Raw genomic sequence first — 19,517 nt, forward strand, 5'->3', positions numbered from 1 at the left:
TAAGACGTTGAATGAAACACTAGACCTGTAAATATCTTATCACTGGCACGCCATATCCTCTACTTAATTATACCACACAAGGTCAGGGGGTCATTTATGACATCACTCAACCCATAAAAGCGAGATAATCTTTGAGCATGTTTTCATGGACTGCACACACACATGCTTACAGCAATGCCATTCAATTCAGTACATATCGTTGCTGTCGGGAGGAAACCAGCTAACTCCATTTCTGAGGTTTTTTATTTATTTATTTTTTGCATAAATCAGTGCTATATCGAACACCCTTTACGAAAAGTAGTAAAAAGCGCTTTGGACAAAACCTCTTAACTCCATTGGACCCTCAAACTGTCTGCTAAAGAAGCTAGCTCCACCACCTCTCTCCCTCTCATGGAAGTAATTGAGAATATATAAAGTCACAACACCGACTTAGAAGAGGCAGTATTGCTTTGTTTTCAAAATATAAGGTTTCCTTCATTTCCTGAAAATAAAATTAATTTAATTTCCTGAAAAATGAACATTTTGGAGTTAGGTGGTTTCTTCCCGACAGCAGCTTCTTCTCAGCTCAGAGAGTTGCGTACTGACATTGCCATGGCTGTAGACGACCCTTCCCCCCTTCTTTATGGGCTGCTCGATCGGAATGTCATCACTGAGCAACTAAAGGCAAAGTATAGACTTAGAACACGAACGATCAACCACACGTGTTTAAATGATGATAGTTGCCGTACATCGTCATATTGATGAATGTATTATATTTCATGATTGTGGTAAATCACCCGTCTTATGATTTTTACTACCTCCTTTAATTGTTATTAACAGTTTTTTGTGCATTCACTAACTTAACGACAATATTGCTTCTCCATTTCACCATGCATGTGTGATGAATCTAAGACACTTTGGGGACTCGGGAGGCCAATGAAGGAATCCATAAGGCCTTGTACGAATTCCTGCTGTCCTGGGTGTTGTTGGAGCAGAGCAGACCCACCATCCAGGACTTCTGGGGATTACAACCGGGACAGCTATACCCCAAACGGCAGACTGTGCTCACCAGCCTACGTCTTTCAAGTAGGCTAATCTTCATTTTCCCCAACCTGTACATATCTTTTTTTATTATTACTTTTTATGATGATTTGAATTTTGTTATTTTTCATGTCATGAATATGATTATGAATTGAATACCCAGGACCTAAATAGAAACAAGACCGCAAGGACATTTTCTGTGATATCCTTTTGGAAGTGTGTTTGACCGTACTCTGTACTGTTTACATTTCTGCCAATAAAGTATTCAATCAACCAATCAATCAATGACAATACCTTAATAACATTATGGACACCTCATATTATCAAACAGTGTGTCATGGGCCAGCCCGTGCCCTATAGACACAGTACTGAGGAACTATGAATGCACACACACTACACTGCTGCTTCCAATATAGCAATCACCATCAAGTCGGCTGGAAAGTGTGGGTTATATAGTGTTGTGTTGCATGTTCTTTACAGTGGACATCTGACATTTCACACAAGGACTAAAATGGTTTTTAAATGTTGATTTAATGTCACTGTGTGAAGTAATTATCTGTTGGTCACTTCACCTGTCTCTCCTCTGTAGTGCTGGCACTCCTCTAGATTGGAGGGTGCCAAGTACTGGAGGAGGGGTGTTTTGTTCATGTTTATTATGTTTGGTCTTATTCATGTTAGGTTCTCTAAATGAATTGGGCCTGTGAAATATAGTTGAGTGAATTTGTATATTTAATATTCCCTTAAGCTATAGTAATGTGGAAGATTGCTCGTAGGCTTATTTAGCCATGTGGTGAGTTAATGCATTGCCACTTACTAATTAGAGGATGGTTTGCCACACCTGTTTAATAAGAGCAGGATTGCTGCAGTTGAAGGCAGTTCAGTAACTTCAGTCTGACTTGAGGGTGGCTAGTGAGAGAGCAACAGGGGAAAACTGTGAGCCAGGGTGTCATTGCAGGAGGCATGCCTGTAACAGATCCTGTTTGTTTTTTTGAAGGAAAATAAAATGCCTAAAATGTACTTGTGGACCTGTCTACTTCCTGGAGCCTCCGACCATCGGCTAGCATCATCACACAGTGCAAGTATGCTATTTTATTACACTCATACTAATAATACTTTATTTGTATAGCACCTTTCAAAAGTACTTGAGGCACATGAAAAGAACATGAAGCAGAATACACGTGGAAACAACAAGACAGATCAGATTGATTAGCAGGGATGTGTCAAAGTCGTATGATTAGTCACACACGTTACCGCAGTGAAATTTGTTCTCTGCATTTGACCCATCTCTTAGAGTGGTGAGCCTCAGCGTGCGCCGCGCTCGATAATCATTAGCTGATTTGACCCCCAATCCAACCCATTGATGCTGAGTGTCAAGCAGGGAGCATTGGGTCCCATTTGTACAGTCTTTGGTATGACCCGGCCGGGGATCGAACCCCCGACCTCCCAGTTTCAGGGTGGACACTCTAACCACAAGGCCACTGTCTGGACCCGGCCACTGTATAACAAGGGACTGACTCAGTGAGCCTGATCTCCAGGGGTAGGCATTCCAAAGTGTAGCAAAAGCCTGATCTCCTTTTTGTCTTTAACCTGCACTTTGGAATACTTAGAAGTGCTTTGCCTGAGTCGTGATGCAATGCGTGTGAGCTTCTAGGTCTGCTATTTTCAAAAGGCCGAAATATAGGGTTGAAGTGGTTAATGTATGTTTTCTAATCAAAATTTAAATCTCCAAAGTAACTATAGTAACTAAAGTTTTCAAACAATTGTAGTGGAGTAAAAGTACACATTTTGGCTCTGAGATGTAGTGGAGTAGAAGTAACAGTGTTGGAAATTGGAAATACTCAAGTAAAAGTACAAATGCCTCAAAATTGTACTTAAGTACAGTACTTGTGTAAATGTATTTAGTTACTTTACACGACTGTAAAAACAATATGGATCATGCTATACCTATATAGCATATATATCATTTAAGATGTCAGTTCCGACAGGGTACGCCAAAAAAAGTACCAAAGTCTGGAGCATATTACACCTCCAGTTCATTAGAGGAGATGAATGGAATACACAAGGCTGCTAGGACTACATTTTACCACAAAGGGGAGACAAACACTATGATGGAGGTCATTGTATCCACCGTTTCACAATGATGGTACCAGTTGAGTCGCCCCACATAAGGCCTGGACCTGTGTCAATACCTTACCCCATACTGGCGGCCCGGGGGGAGGCCCGGGGGCCACATGCGGCCCCCACTGTCACTTAATGCGGCCCGCAGGTTACTGAGTTATTAGTGATTTCAGCTGTTCCAGTTCCAAAAATGCCATGTTTGGAATTGTTGAACAGCTGAAATCACTAACCGCTTTAATTACTTCCGTCTATATATGTAACTGAATGAGTAGTATTAACATGTTGTTGTCTTTTTTTATGTCCAATGTAATTGTATTTAGTTCATAAAGTTAACAAAACTATAACTAAATGCAAATATAGCAAAAACAGCTGATCTACAGCTGATCTACAAGCTAGCTCAAAACGCGGCGCAGTGCGACGCGTTTTGAGCTAGCTTGTAGATCGGCTATTTTTGCTACGACAGAAATATGCAATGTTACCCACTCCTGTCTTACCCTGTCATACACGTGTGTAGGTTCATCCTAATGATGTTCCCAGAGCCTTCCATTTGACCCTCCCTCACATCCATACCAAGGTGCCCAGATGACCTCTCATTGTTTCACCTTTGAGGTCAACAAGACTCAATATATAGTCTATAGTAAAAGTAAAATCTAAGTTATTGAGAGAGCAATATTCAACTTTTTGTCCATTAATGCACATATCTGGAAGAAACTTAAACTCCAAAATGTTCATTTTTTCAGGAAAAACATCAAGCTCAAGTGGAGTTACGAGGTTTTTGTCAAAGTGTTCAATAGCACTGATTTATGAAAGAAAAAGATGGCTAAACGGGTGGAGTTAGCTGGTTTGGGAAATAGATCCAATGGAGTTAGGAGGTTTTCACCGAAGCACTTTTTAATACTGCTTTCCATTGGTTCAATATTTGTTTAACCAACACACAGATGTAATGGGTGATCAATATCATTGATTTATGAAAAAATGATAACATTTTATGAAAAAATAATAATTAATAATAATAATAATATATATATATATATATATATATATAATCAAAAATGGAGTTAGGTGGTTTCTTCCGGACAGCTAACGATATGTGACTTTGAATTGGAAAGTTAAAGAGATACAGTACGTTTTTTATGTCCATAATGTGTGTTTTAAGGACCAGCATTGTTCAGATTAATCTGTCATTGTATATACTCTATTCAATAGTGTCATTTCATGCCATTTGAACTATCTCCAATCCACAGTGGTAGGCCTACTTGACGTTGTCAGTTATGCCAGGGCAACAGAATGAAGAATGATAGAGCCCTGCTGTAAGTGGCATCCAGTAATCTGTAGTAACAGAAGTGTCATTGCAATCACATAATTAACATGTAGTAATTTTGTAAGTTACAAATAAAAGTGTGGTAATATATTGACTTTTACATGTTGGTTGGTGGTAAAATGCACCATAATTATAAAACCCCAAACATATTCTAAGCCTGTCACATTTTTGCATATATTGTTGGACAAAGCTCAGGGAATCATTAATGCAAGCTGCCAAGACTTCAGGGAAGGTAGCCTATAGCGGTAACAAGAATAATTAGTTTTTTTCAACACTATCATAACTCGGGCAATACATACTTTATTATATTCAATGTTCTGGCAGACATGCCTTCTTCATGATAAAATAAAAGCATGAAATCATTACGTTTTTAACCACATGAACTCTAGTGTTCCTATTCTGGGCATGACATATAGGTGAACATTTGGCGAAAACGGGTGAACATTTGACGAAAATAGCCAATCTACAAGCTCACAACATGCCATAATGCACATATGCTGTCTGGAAGAAACCACATAAATCCAAAATGTATTTAACATTTTCAGGAAATTATAAAACATCCAGCTCATGTGGATGTTTTTGTCGACGTGTTCAATAGCACTGTCATGAACTGTGATTTGTTATTGTGTACCTTATTTTGAAGTGTTTCCTGTTGTCTCACCCTACCTGTGGTACTAGTTTCCTCCACCTGCGTTCTGTTAGTCTCCCAGCCAATATGATGATTATCACCTGTGTTTAGTTATCCCTGCCTACTTAGCATAATATGCGACCATACCATTAACATCCTGTATACAGGCCACCAGAGATGTATCGTTCTTCTGCTGTCAACCTCTTCTGTGTCCACTGTCACCACGAAGAATGGCGCCACACCACCAGATACCAGGTACATGTTTCATTGATTGTATTTTAGCAATTCAGTCAGATAACTCACTCACTAACTAATAGATTTAACCAATATTTATTATAGAATGAGAATGCAAGTGTGCATATAATATTTTATCTTGGTGTTCGGCTCTGCTACATTTTCTCCCTGCTCGGCACAATTAAACAATCATTAAGAACAGGGAGATGGATACAAATACAACAAGTAAGACGCGCGAACGCGGTAAGCGAACGCAGCTCGTAAATTGCAAAAACAACAATTAGAATAAATTACGTAATTTTTTAAGTTTTTTTTTTTTAAGTTCTCTTTTTTTTGTTAAGATTTTTTTTTTGAAGTTAAGTTTTTTTTTGAAGTTACGTTTTTTTGAAGTTAAGTTTTTTTTTAAGTTTTTCCTTTTAAAGTTTTTCCTTAAGTTTTTTTTTTTTAAGTTAAGTTTTTTTTTAAAGTTGTGTGTGTGTGTGTATGTGTGTGTGTGTGTGTGTGTGATACAGCTGCGCCCTCTGGTGGTGGGCGGGTGGTGTTACAGCGTGACACACACACAGACACACAGACAGACATGATCTGCTGGGTCTCATAGTAAATGCTCACTGCGTTCGCAATCACTGCGTTCGCAATAACAACCCCCCATGGGGAACAGGAATTGAGCAAACGGTGCATAACAACAACCAGGAACCATATGCAGAAGGAAGGCAGGAAGAAGCATTCAGTCTATGTGAGCTTAATATATTGGTCAGCTGACTGCCACATCAGTGTATGACATGTGGGTCTTGCAAACACTGCATTTATTCTGCTTTAGCATAAATGTTTCTGCCTAGGTGCACAGAGGTGTGTGTGTGTGTGTGTGTGTGTGTGTGTGTGTGTGTGTGTGTGTGTGTGTGTGTGTGTGTGTGTGTGTGTGTGTGTGTGTGTGTGTGTGTGTGTGTGTGTGTGTGTGTGTGTGTGTGTGTGTGTGTGTGTGTGTGGTTCTCAGTTCACTTTATGAGTAGTATTCATGCATTATTGTAGTTTAGTGCATTGTACTTGCTAATGTTTAAGGAGTGGTATGTATGTCTTAATACTGTTAAATGTCAAGGAAAGGCTTTGTAAAATGTCATCCTTGTTTCCTGATTTCATGTATAAACTTTATAAAGTATACAAAAGCTGAAATGATTTCTCCCTAAATTGACTCTTAGATCAGCTAGGGCATATGATATGGTACTTTATCTGAAATGATTGGTAGCGAATAGTTTAGTTTGGCACGGGATCTGGGAAGGGTGTCCAGAACCAACTTTCTTGTCCTTACAAGACTCCCATCCTCGTGCAAAGGGTGTCCACCAAGCCATGCTCTGACAGCAGTTCTTTATCAATACTGTCTGATGGATTATCCATATAATTCAACCTGTTCATGAACTACTTGTAGTTCACTAGAATATCGCGGGCCTTCGGCCCGCTCATCCTAGCGCCATGCGATGCGTCGCAAATGGGAAGAAGGCAATGGCAACCCATGATGTTTTCATTTATGCATTTGCTTGGAAAGCGCAAAGTTGCCAAGCTGGCTGAGTGGCCCTGTTTGGTTTTGTGTATTTGCGTATGAAAGCAAGCATGGCAAGGCGCAGGAACAGTATACTGTACTTTACTGTGCTGTACTGTACTCATGTGTACTGTACTGTACTGTTCTCTGTACTGTTGTTATTAGTGTTGTGTTCTTATTTATTAGTATTATTATTACATGGATTAATATTCTGATGTGAGCTTTCTTTATGTGCTGTACTGTACTCATGTGTACTGTACTGTTGATATTATTGTTGTTATTAGTGTAGTGTTCTTATTTTTTATTAATTTTATTATTGAAAGAGAGCATGGCAAGGCGCAGGAACAGTATACTGTACTGTAAGTCTTTGTACTGTACTGTACTCATGTGTACTGTTCTCTGTACTGTTATTAGTGTTGTGTTCTTATTTATTATTATTATTACTACATGGATTAATATTCTGATGTACTGTTCTCTGTACTGTTGATATTATAGTTGTTATTAGTGTTGTGTTCTTATTTGTTATTATTATTATTACATGGATTAATATTCTGATGTGAGCTTTTTTACTGTACTGTACTCATGTGTACTGTACTGTTCTCTGTACTGTTGTTATTATTATTATTAGTGTAGTGTTCTTATTTTTTATTATTATCATTATTATTAGCGTTTTGTGCCGTGTGTGTGTGTGTGTGCGTGCCATTTCAGCTGCATCCAAAATCCCCTCCCCCCCCCCCCCCCCCCCCCCGCGCACGCACGCACACACACAAATAAGTGTCTGCAGTGACACTGCGTTGTACACAGCTGTTTTGTGTTGCAGCGCGTTGTTGCAGCGTGCGCGTGTGCGTGTAGTGTTGGTGTTGTTGTTCTTATCCATATATGCGCCTCGGTTCGTCCCGATTGTACCACGCCAGGTGTCGACGCGGTCGTGTTTGCATTATTGTAACTGTGTATGTAATCGCGGCGCTCTCCATCCAAGTTAGAATCAGTGTAGAACCTGTGTTGTTGTTCTTCTTCTACTTTTGGTTTCCGGCAGGCTGTACACTGTGTGTGTGTGTGTGTGTGTGTGTGTGTGTGTGTGTGTGTGTGTGTGTGTGTGTGTGTGTGTGTGTGTGTGTGTGTGTGTGTGTGTGTGTGTGTGTGTGTGTGTGTGTGTGTGTGTGTGTGTGTGTGTGTGTGTGTGTGTGTGTGTCTCTTCCGGTAGTGTTTCCGGAAGTGTGAAAGGACCGTAACACGTGGGTCACGTGGTGGGGTTTTGAGCCATTGGGAAGGGGTGATGTAGTGTTGCCAGGTCCACGTATTGTAAGCGAGTGGTAGTGTGTGTAAGTATAGGCTGTAGGAAGTCAGGGTTTGCGGCCTTGTTTACATAGACGTGGCAACAATGTTGGCGGCACAGCCAATGAAAAGAGGGGAATCACGGGATGCAGTGTTGCCAGGTCCGCGAATTGTAAGCGAGTTGTAAGTAGCGTGTTGAATGGCATTTTTTCTGGGCTGGTTTTCATAGACCTGGCAACATGTGAGTGTGTGCGTGTGGGTGCTTGGGGAGATATTGTTTGTTGACCCAAACAATATCGGCCGAATGCCGGCGTGGGTGTGGAAGGGAGGCAACGTTGGTGTCAGTGCAATGAGTAATGTTCCGCGGGTGGTGTTGAGGGTCGGCGTTCGGCGCGATATGAGGAGATAGCGGCCGAACGATGCGGAGGGTAAGTGTGTGACGTCACTGCCGTGTGAGTGTAGTGTGTTGCAGTGTGTCAGTGACGTGTCAGTGATGTATGCAGTGTGTGACTTTGGGTCCCTTTTCCTGGGTTGGGTACAACTTGTCACTTGTATATATAGATACATTTTTAATATTCATATAATAATTAACTTTGAAGGTAAGCATTGTTTGGAGCTTCCCATTGTATAAATCAACTAGAAAAGGGTGCTCAATCATCTGAAAACATGTCTTCGCCAGGCTGGTCTACCCAGGGCTGTGTCAGACGTGGGTTACAGCCAGCAGAATGCAACAAATCGCATTCGTACAACATTATGTTGACCCTTTTGTATTTGTGGTGCCCCCTATAATTTCTGTTTATTTAAGAGCTGGAGAGACACAGAGACCCTTGCTAGCAATTCCGGGTGCCGAACAAATGCTATAACAATGATCACCAACACAATAATAATGCTTTAACCTTTTAACAAAAGAAGAATTGTTCTACCAAAAAAATATCACTTACCCTATATCAAGAAAATGGACTTTAAAGGAAACTTTTCAAATGAGTCAGACACGTGTAGTATTATCACTGCTCGAGTGTATTTGAATAGTAGTTACCCGACTGGAATGACAGTTAAGCAAAGTGAGCATAGAGTACATATTTCCGATAAGACATTTGCATAGAAGCAGCTGTCCTGAACTTTGTTGGAATAAAGTCTTATCCACTGCTACGCCGATGACACCCAGCTATATCTGCCCATCAACCCGGACGACACCAACAGCTTATCCAAACTGCACTCCTGCCTAGCTGACATTCAGGTTTGGATGGGTAATAACTTTCTTCAACTCAATCAAAAATCGAAGTCCTTATATTTGGCCCACCGTCTGATAGAGCGCGTATGGAAAATGACCTTGTTTTGCTATGCCAGAACATCACCCACAGCCAGAAACCTAGGTGTCACCCTAGATTCCGACCTCTCCCTGGAGAGCAATGTAAAAAAGGTCATCCAGTCCTCATTTTACCACCTTCGCAATATTGCTAAAACCAAACCCTTCCTCTCACGCCCGACCTAAATAAAGTTTGTCATCTATTTACTATTTTGTGCCATTCAAAGGGTTTTCTCAGAGTTTTGTGCTATCTTAAAGTGACGGTGCACTATATATTTGGCAACTACTAAGGTTTTGACGTTCTAAGATTCCTTTGGGCATTTTTACATTTCTTGAGTAATATTTAAAGGTATTTAACATTTTTGGGCCTTTTCTGCTTTTATTGATAGGTTGAAAGTAGCCTGACAGGAAATGAGGAGAGAGATGGGGGGGGGGGGGGAAGACACGCGGCAAAGGCCGTCAGGCTGGATCAGCAGCCTAGGTGCCCAGACTAGGCTGCTAGCTTAGGTGGCTGCCGCTGGATGGTAACCACAAGGTTGCCTGTTCAAACCCGGGCTCCCCAGAGTTAGTGTCAAAGTGTCCTTGAGCAAGACACTGAACCCCAAATTTCTCCTGATGTGCTGGTTGGTGCCCTGCATGGTTTCCACCGCCATCGGTGTATGAATGGGTGAATTGATGCACAATCTATGTAAAGTACCTTGGATAAAGGCGCTATATAAATGTGTATATAGCGCCTTTTATATAAACTTAACCATCAGGCTACACACAGATAAAACACAACACAAAGGAACGTCAAATGTGAATTTGAATAATATTTCGATAAACAATTCATGCATTTAACAGACTCTTTTATCTGTAGTGATTCAGGATGGGAACCCGACCCCTTTTGGTGTTAACTTTTTACCATTCTGGACTGGGGTTCTTGTTACTATGTACAGTAGTGAGCTTGTAGAAAGTACAAAATATGGTTAAACTAGAATGCACTCTGTCGAGCTGCCAACTTGCGCTTTGCACACAAGTTGGCCTACTTGTGCGCGAGCAGAGCACGCAACTTACCTCTGACTCTTGTCAAATTTCCGTCCCTCCCTCCTTCTGCCACACCCCTGGTCTATTCTAGACCACCCAACGTGCGAGGATGTCTTGCCTGTGTATATTCTCTTTCCCATTATAAATTGCAAGCTTCTTTGGCAAATAGAAGCAGACAGTATCAGCATCCACTTTTTAAGTTATGTCAAATCAATTTAATTTGCCATAAACAGACTCCAATCAAGTTATTGAAACATCGTATATGTCTATATAACAATATAAATCAGGTTCAAGATATCCACTACAATGAGTTCTAAATGTTTTAAGTCTTATATATATATATAAAAGTTTGAAATTGGTTACGTCATCCACATATGTCAGTGTTGTCGCTCTGCCAATCATGGATTGTGTATTTCTGTTGGCCCCCCTCGGCCAATCAGGGATTGTGTATTTTTGGTGGACCCCCTTGGCCAATCAGGGATTGTGTATTTTATGTGGCGTCGCTCGGCTAATCTGAGCGCTTTGTATGTCGGTGGCCCCCTCGGCCCTCTCGGCCAATTGGATTGGCTCCGTATGTTGGTGCTGTCGCTCGGCCAATCAGGGATTGACTGATGATGTAACTATGTATGTTTATTTTCCTGATTGGCTGAGGGGACCACCAAAGATACACAATCCCGGATTGGCCAAGGTAGTCACCAACATACGCAGCCGAAAACAGTACTTGCACGCTCTGCTCGCGCAAAGTAATAAAGGTTATAAAAAATAAAGGTTGGAATGATTGTGATATAATTTAGCTGGAGACCCCCTGGAAGCCCCCCAATAAAGGACCCCTGGGGAACCCCAGGTCCCTCTGAGAACCGCTGGTCTAAACAACATTAATAGCATTTGTGGCATTTTATGTCAAGCAAACATATCTATTTATTAAATAACCTATGATGTGAAAAAGTAACCACTATATAGTATAACTAGCATCTATCTATCCAGAAGGATGTGGGATGTGACATAAGCTGAGAGGAGTGACATTAAGGGGAGAGGTGGAGTCTGAAGACTTGGCTTAATAAGGCAGTGTGACTACATTAAGTCCACTGTCCCACCTGGATGATCAGTGACAAACATGAATCCACTCATGTTCCTTCTGCTGTTGTGGGCTGGTGAGTATTCAACCATGGTCACCATAACTTTAGAATTAGGATGATTCTTTATACATTTCTGAACTATTAACTGAACTTATGTTCAGTTAATTCTCATAACCATACTCAACTGATCTCCCTCTCTCACTGTTTCTCTCAATCACTGTCTCATGTAGCCTGTATTTGTTTACATTTTTTAATCTGCTGAGCCAAGTATTTAATATTAATGATCCTCTTGTAAGGAAAATGTCCTTAGATGTTGTCAGATGGTAAATGGTGCAGCGCTTTTATCTGCTTTACATAGTGTGCTGCTGTGCATTACATTCACGCATTCATACACCAATGGCAGAGGTGGAGCAATTAGGAGTTCAGAGTCTTGCTCAAGGACACTTCAAGAAACTTCTTTGTATTAAATGAAAGATCTAAGATCATCTTGAAAAAGTATGAACTAATATAATTTATTATTGATTAGATTTTTCTGTAAGATAAACAGATGAACAAATGTTCATGTACCGTATATGCATTTAATGCATGGCTTTTGAAAATGACGTCATATGTTTGTTTTTTTTGTGACGGAAATCGAATGGCAGCCAAGTCTTTGGACTTTTAATGTTTGTTTAGGGCAGACGTTAAATGGTAAATGGTGCATTTATATAGCACTTTTATCCAAGGCCTTTATTATTACATAGAGCAATCAGTGGAGTCCGGGATCAAACTGGAAACCCTGAGCATTCGCAGAGATGGGCAAAATACATTGAAAATGTATTTTGTTACAAAATACAAATACTGGGTCACAGAATGTATTTAAATACAAAATACAAATACTGGTCTGAGAAATGTATTTGAGATACAAATACGTATTTTGTATTTTGAAAATACATGAAAATACATTTTCATTAAAATGTATATAATGATAAGTAAATTCATAATTAATTGCCAAATATTAAATTAATGACCTGTCAGAATGTCTAATACATTGAAGGTTATTAAGAATGATACACTTTATATTTTAAGCAAATCAATGTGCTATAACTGTATCAAACAGGACCCACAAAGGAATGGATTGGCCATCTGATTCATCACTGTCACTCCTCTTTGACTTCTACCTCAAGAAAAATGTAGAAAGAGATTGATTGATTGATTGATTGATTGATTGATTGATTGATTAGGCCTACCACCAATTTACATTTAAACCAACAATAAAAAACAAGTTAAGTAAACAAGATACTAATGACTAAGATGAATAGATTATCAATTAAAGGAGAATTCAGTGATTTGGAAAACCCCCCGGTCTTCCCCGGTAACAAGATGTGCACATGCAGTGCCGATTCTGGCCTCCAAGGGGCCCTAAGCATGATTGTAGCAAGGGGGCCCCCCATGAAAAAATGGGGGGTTTTGAAACAGTTTAAAACAGTTTTAAGTAGACAAACAGAGCAGAATAAGGTATAAACATTGTCTGTCTGTCTGTCTGTCTGTCTGTCTGTCTGTCTGTCTGTCTGTCTGTCTGTCTGTGTATGACAGACTGACTGGTATAAACAGCGCCCCCGGTGTAAAGGGATGGTATGACAGACTGGTATAAACAGCGCCCCCAGTGGGGAGGGATGGTATGACAGACTGGTATAAACAGCGCCCCCAGTGTAGAGGGATGGTATGACAGACTGGTATAAACAGCGCCCCCAGTGGGGAGGGATGGTATGACAGACTGGTATAAACAGCGCCCCCAGTGGGGAGGGATGGTATGACAGACTGGTATAAACAGTACCCCCAGTGGGGAGGGATGGTATGACAGACTGACTGGTATAAACAGTGCCCCCAGTGGAGAGGGATGCTATGACAGAGAGACTGGTATAAACAGCGTCCCCAGTGGGGAGGGATGGTATAAACAGCACCCCCAGTGTAGAGGGATGGTATAAACAGCGCCCCCAGTGGGGAGAGATGGTATGACAGACTGACTGGTATAAACAGTGCCCCCAGTGGAGAGGGATGCTATGACAGAGAGACTGGTATAAACAGCGTCCCCAGTGGGGAGGGATGGTATAAACAGCACCCCCAGTGTAGAGGGATGGTATAAACAGCGCCCCCAGTGGGGAGGGATGGTATGACAGACTGACTGGTATAAACAGCGCCCCCAGTGGGGAGGGATGGTATGACAGACTGACTGGTATAAACAGTGCCCCCAGTGGAGAGGGATGCTATGACAGAGAGACTGGTATAAACAGCGTCCCCAGTGGGGAGGGATGGTATAAACAGCACCCCCAGTGTAGAGGGATGGTATAAACAGCGCCCCAAGTGGGGAGGGATGGTATGACAGACTGACTGGTATAAACAGCGCCCCCAGTGGGGAGGGATGGTATGACAGAGAGACTGGTATAAACAGCGCCCCCAGTGGGGAGGGATGGTATGACAGACTGACTGGTATAAACAGTGCTCCCAGTGGGGAGGCTGTGTTGTGGCTTTAGTCACAAACTTAAGCATAGCCCCTGGAAATTATAGATACAAACACAAGGATAAAAAAAAAACTCAATTGTGTATATATATATATATATATATATGTGTATATATATATATATATATATATATATATATATATATATATATATATATATATATATATATATATATGTATATATATATATATATATATATACACACCCCCGCCGCCCCCCCACTTTGAAAGGGGGGCGTTTCCGCGTGGTGGAAATGTCTACTACGATAGGCCTGTCCTTGATTCTGATCACTAAGGTACGCTGTTGGCGGAAGATTTCACCATTGAGCAGCGTTACACTCACTGCGCAAATAACGTAAAAAGCCCCCACGGCTCCGCCCGCCCTGTGCTCACCGTTCCTTGCCAGGCCTCAAACGGCCTGGCCAATCAGCAGCGGCTATCCCGCCTCTAGCTGCTGCTGATTGGCCAGGCCGTTTTGTGGCCGGGCATCAAGTCTGCCTGAGAGTTCCCAGATGGGAGCAGGAGGGGGGAACCCAGTGTACTCTCTGCTGCCCCATCTGGCGGAGTCAGGTTATGTGTTTTGCCCCTACAGTTTAAACCTGAGGCTGTGTAAAATGACATTAAAAAGTATTTTATGTATTTGAAACAGAAAATACAGAAAATACTAGATCTGAAAGTATCTAGATACAAAATACAAAATACTCATTTCTTCCATCCCAGCAAAATACAAATTACAAAATACAAAAAAGTATTTCAAATACGTATTTCAAATACATGTATTTCAAATACTGCCCATCTCTGAGCATTCGCAGCACTACAAGTCTTACACCATATGCGTTTGGGAAACCGGGCCAATGTTGTCATTCTCCCACAGATGTCACAATGGGACTCATCGGTGGTCATGACTGTGCTGATAATGAACGGCAGTACCATGTAAAGCTGACGGGAACTGATGGGAAACGGAAATTCTCTTGTGGAGGATCGCTGATCAGTGATAAATGGATTCTAACAGCAGGACATTGTTGGGAGCATGATGCTGTATGGTGGGAGAATCACTGTTTAAAATTTCTCTAGTGAATATTATATAATAGAATAAAGAGTTTGTTTATAATGAAATGATGACACAATTATGTATAGTGAGTGTTTTGCAACAACAACCTTCATATCTTCTATTTTGGCAGGGAACATCATGGAAGAATAAATGTGCACCCACTCCCATCACCTTTAGACAAGCTATTGGCCTGTATGGGCACAGGTACGAAGGAAAGAAAAGTAAAAATCAAATCTTTTCACCACTACGGAAAGGAAAATGGGGACCCTCATGACATCATGCTATTGGAAATCCCTGGAACTGATCAGGTTCTAACCATAACTCTCCCTGACCCTGTGGACTGTCATGCTACTAAACCAACGCCCGGGCCTGCATCACTACAAGCCCAAACTCAAGTTCAAGTAGCAGGCCATGGCCCAACTCAACCGGAACAACCTGGAGAAGACAAGCGTGAGTTCTCTATCATCATTGATTGTTCTGCAGTTACACATGTTTGCTCATTAAAGATCTTTTTTGGAGAGAAAATCTATAAATAAATAAAGTTTAGATTTGACATGATTGATCTTAATTTTGAGTCAATTTGCTTTGGTTGTCATCTGTGGACATTTAAACTGATTCTGATTCTCAACAGAGGCTGTTCCACCCTATCCGTCTTCACGTAAACTGAAATGTGAAAATGTGAAAGTTGTCGACTGTAGTCCCAATACAATTCCTCCTGGATTCAAACTCTTATGTGGCGAAACTGTTAATACTGGTACTGATGTATGTAATGTGAGTACACGTTAGTTATATAGTATCATATAACAGCTGTAGAGTCCATTTGAGTTATATGATATAACTACTGTATTTATTTAATAACTGTCATTACATAGATTGTAATATTGTCCCTGTCGGGTAGAAACCTTAAAGGTAGTGTAGACAACGTGTGTGTGGTGTGTGTGGTGTGTGTGTGTGTGTGTGTGTGTGTGTGTGTGTGTGTGCGCTACCCCCCCCCGACAGCGGCGGACTGACCTCATGCACCCTTCTATGCATGAGGAGTCCAAGTCACTGCTTCTTTCAGTTTCCCCGACCAGACGTAGCGTGTGGAAGGAACACCAGGGGGAGGTAGTTTAGAGACTGGGATTACTTCATGTTTTTTGTGAGGGTACCTACCCTAGTTCCCATTGGAGCCAGCACTTTTGGGCCTGTGGCTCCCCGTCCCGGCTATAGGGGACACGGGAAGAACTTGCTAACTCCACACAGAAAGGCCCTTTCGCCAGTTGTCTTTGATGCATTCGAGAACACTAACGAGCATTGACACTTGTATGGCCCAATCAATCAACTCAGTGAACAACCCCTTTGAAGTTCAAAGAGATCAATTAAGAGCTCCTGCTGAGCTCCCCTTTCTGCAGGAAAACACCCCAGTGCAATTATATAGTGGCTGATAGAGGGGAGAAATGCTAAATATTTAAATATACATATTTTGAATTTAGGCTTAAATGTTGTCTATACTACCTTTAAATATCATATTGTTTATGTCCCTCAAACATATTTCTAATGGTTTGAGCCTAAATCACCACTCTGATATAACCAGTGCATGTAATTTCTGTCTGGCTTCTAAAGCAGTTTTAACTGCAGTACCACAATTACCTGGTGTGGTGGGGGCGCTGTGTATGCACATTATTTTCTCCGACATCTTTGACTCTCTCTCTCTCTCTCTCTCTCTACAGGGTGACTCAGGTGGAGGAGTGGTACATAACAACAAGATATACGGTGTTATTTCTTTTGGTGGTACACACGTATGCGAACAGACATTTAAAATGATAGATGTCTGCTATTACCTAGACTGGATCAAGCATACCACTGGCATACCATAGCTGACATAACAAACTTAATTGTAATATCACCTGAGCAGTGTTGGTATCTGTATCATGATAACCAATAAAATGAAGAGATATCTGATCTCCCTGTGATGAAAACATGTTTTGTTTTTCTTCTTCATAGAATATCTCCAGGGGAAATGGTAACAAAGAAAAGTGAAAACATTGCCCAAAACCTGAAATCAGACTCATTGTGGTTTTAATTGAGACTGATTCTGAAATTACATGTGCATAGCCATAAACTGTCATTTAAAGAATTCACAATAAAGTAGACTAACGGTTTTGTTTTTCATTCTTCATGCCCACCAGGGGTTCAAATGGATGGAGCCCCTGAGAGTGTACAAATGGAAACCATGATGGACTTGTAAGGATCCAATCAGGCTTAATTTCTAATGCGTCTCTCACGGTTGCATGTTATTTGTAAACAAATTATTGGTCTATACTATAGACCAATAATTTGTTCATTAACTTGATGAATGTGCCTAATTGCCTATAGACTCTATAGGCAATTAGGCACATTCATCAAGTCAGTAACATTTCAAGATATTGGCAAAATAACAGTCAGGTACATTTTGAGATGAGAATTATTGTCTTTTTCAATATGTTTGACTTAACCTGACTCCGCCAGATGGGGCAGTAGAGAGTACACAGGGGGAACCTATGTGTACTCTACTGGCCCATCTGGCGGAGTCAGGTTATGATTGACTGACTTAAAGGTATATTCAGTGATTTCACTTAATTCAAATATAATTTATTTTTTTGTTTTGTTGTGATAATCCTCCCTACTATAGAGTGTGCTGACCATATAAGGAGTTCCTCCCTGTCCCCAGTTAACCTCTGGGGGTCAAAAAACCTTAGGTTTCGTTTTTGGCTTAGGTGGCCCAGCCTTCATCCAATCAGGATAGAGAGGGGCCTTCCGCCAATCGTGATCGAGCGGGGGCGGTCCTTGGTGTGTGTGCTGTGTGTGTCCCCTCACTGTAGTGCGTGCATGTGCACATCTTGTTACCGGGGCAGACCGGGAGGTTTTCCAAATCACCCAAATCACTGAATGCTTCTTTAAGGTAAATCAAACATATCCAGCAGATTACATTTATTTTGTTGTGGGTGGATGGATGGATGGTGTGTACAACGAAATTAAACTGTTGGCATCAATCCAAATGCAATACAAAAAGGCAATCATAGTAATGCAAAAGTTGTTAGTAGTGGTAAGGGTAAAAACAGTAAGAAAGTGGTAAGAAAAAAACAGTTTATGTACAGTCAGTAAGAGTTCATATTGTGTGTGTGTGGGGGGGGGGGGGCTTTTATTTGTGCTGAGCACAAATAAAAGCCTAACTAAGCCCCTCCTTTCTACGACATATATTTCACATAATTATAAATCATAAATGATTACCCATCAATTGCACTTCCAATAAACATCCCATTTCAAACCCCCAGTTTACCTGAGAAAACCCTATTGGGGACCATAATGTCTGCATCAGACTTCATGTTTAACATTTCATCAATCTATAATGCTCTTGTTTCCTTTAGAACAACGTCTCTCCTCGGGTTGAGGGGCACATGGGAGGATGAACTTGGGAATGAGCTGAGTGAGGAATATTGGGCTGATGTGGTGTCTAGGATCAACTACTGCGCTCGTATGTGCCTTATTCAATTGAAAGTGGTTCATTACACTAAAGCTAAACTCAGCAGATTATTTCCAGAAACAATGAAACGACTCATGCAGTGGTTATTGCCTTCTAGCATTCAATGGGTGCCAGGGTTCAATCAAAGCACTGACAGCGCTTTTAGAACTATACTTAAAGGACCACTTCACCACTTTTCAACCTATCTTCATATAATAGTAACCTGACTCCGCCAGTCAGGTTAATATAATAGGTCCTCACTAATAATCATGAAAAAATGGCGCAATTTTTTTCTACTCGGTCTGTGTCTCATATAAGGGCTGTGGGCAGTTCAGAAACCGTCTTCCAGTGACATCATCGATGGGGAATACAAGCTAATAAAAACTGCAGGCTTTCTAGTCCTGAAAAGTTGCAATGCGAAAATGGAAGCCATCGTTCTCACGGTAATGAAAATCTAAACATTTTTGTAAAAAAATCTTGTTTAAAAAATAATCTGCCTAATGATGATGTCACTGGAAGACGGTTTCTAAACTGCCCACAGCCCTCCTATGAGACACAGACTGAGTAGATAAAAATCGTGCCATTTTATCATGATTATTAGTGAGGACCTATTATATGAAGATACGTTGAAAAGTGGTGAAGTGGTCCTTTAAGAGCTATTCCAGTGCTCTTCTACACGTTGTCTGAACTCAATGAGCCTCCGTCCCAGGCCCAGGGCAGGAGAAAAGTTCCTCCATTTAGGGCTTTTCTATAATGTTTTGATATAAAATAGTGCTGTTCACTACTGTAATTCAGTGACCCTGTGTGTTTGTTGCACTGGACCCTGGAGCAGCTGTGCAGAGACGGAGGCTGAAACCTGAAGCCTGCAGGTGTGTTTCTTTGCTCATTTGTGTGTGTAACCTATATAGCCTGTAAGTGCATGTGTTTATGTTGTGTATAAACGCATGTAA

The 19,517-nt window shown here is 41.0% G+C and overlaps 1 protein-coding gene and 1 long non-coding RNA gene across 4 annotated transcripts; both read left to right on the plus strand.

Annotated features, from left to right (window-relative positions):
- Positions 1–513: 513 nt before the first annotated feature.
- On the plus strand, positions 514–1,511 carry aire (autoimmune regulator; the record flags this gene model as incomplete). The annotated part of the gene is made up of 3 exons (XM_079530325.1): positions 514–663; positions 912–1,065; positions 1,501–1,511. The coding sequence occupies 3 exons, from the start codon at positions 514–516 to the stop codon at positions 1,509–1,511; spliced, it is 315 nt and encodes a 104-aa protein (XP_079386451.1).
- Positions 1,512–1,960: 449 nt separating this feature from the next.
- Positions 1,961–16,962, plus strand: LOC306943407. 3 transcript variants are annotated; one of them, XR_013792399.1, is made up of 3 exons: positions 1,961–2,099; positions 5,255–5,342; positions 16,796–16,962. It is a non-coding gene; the product is annotated as an uncharacterized lncRNA (long non-coding RNA). The 3 variants fall into 3 exon arrangements; XR_013792400.1 differs by lacking the exon at positions 16,796–16,962 and adding an exon at positions 14,910–15,054; XR_013792401.1 differs by lacking the exons at positions 1,961–2,099; positions 5,255–5,342 and adding exons at positions 15,223–15,536; positions 15,718–15,857.
- The last annotated feature ends 2,555 nt before the right edge of the window (positions 16,963–19,517 follow it).

Source organism: Electrona antarctica, assembly GCF_951216825.1.
Source record: "Electrona antarctica genome assembly, chromosome: 19".
Lineage (NCBI taxonomy): Eukaryota > Metazoa > Chordata > Actinopteri > Myctophiformes > Myctophidae > Electrona > Electrona antarctica.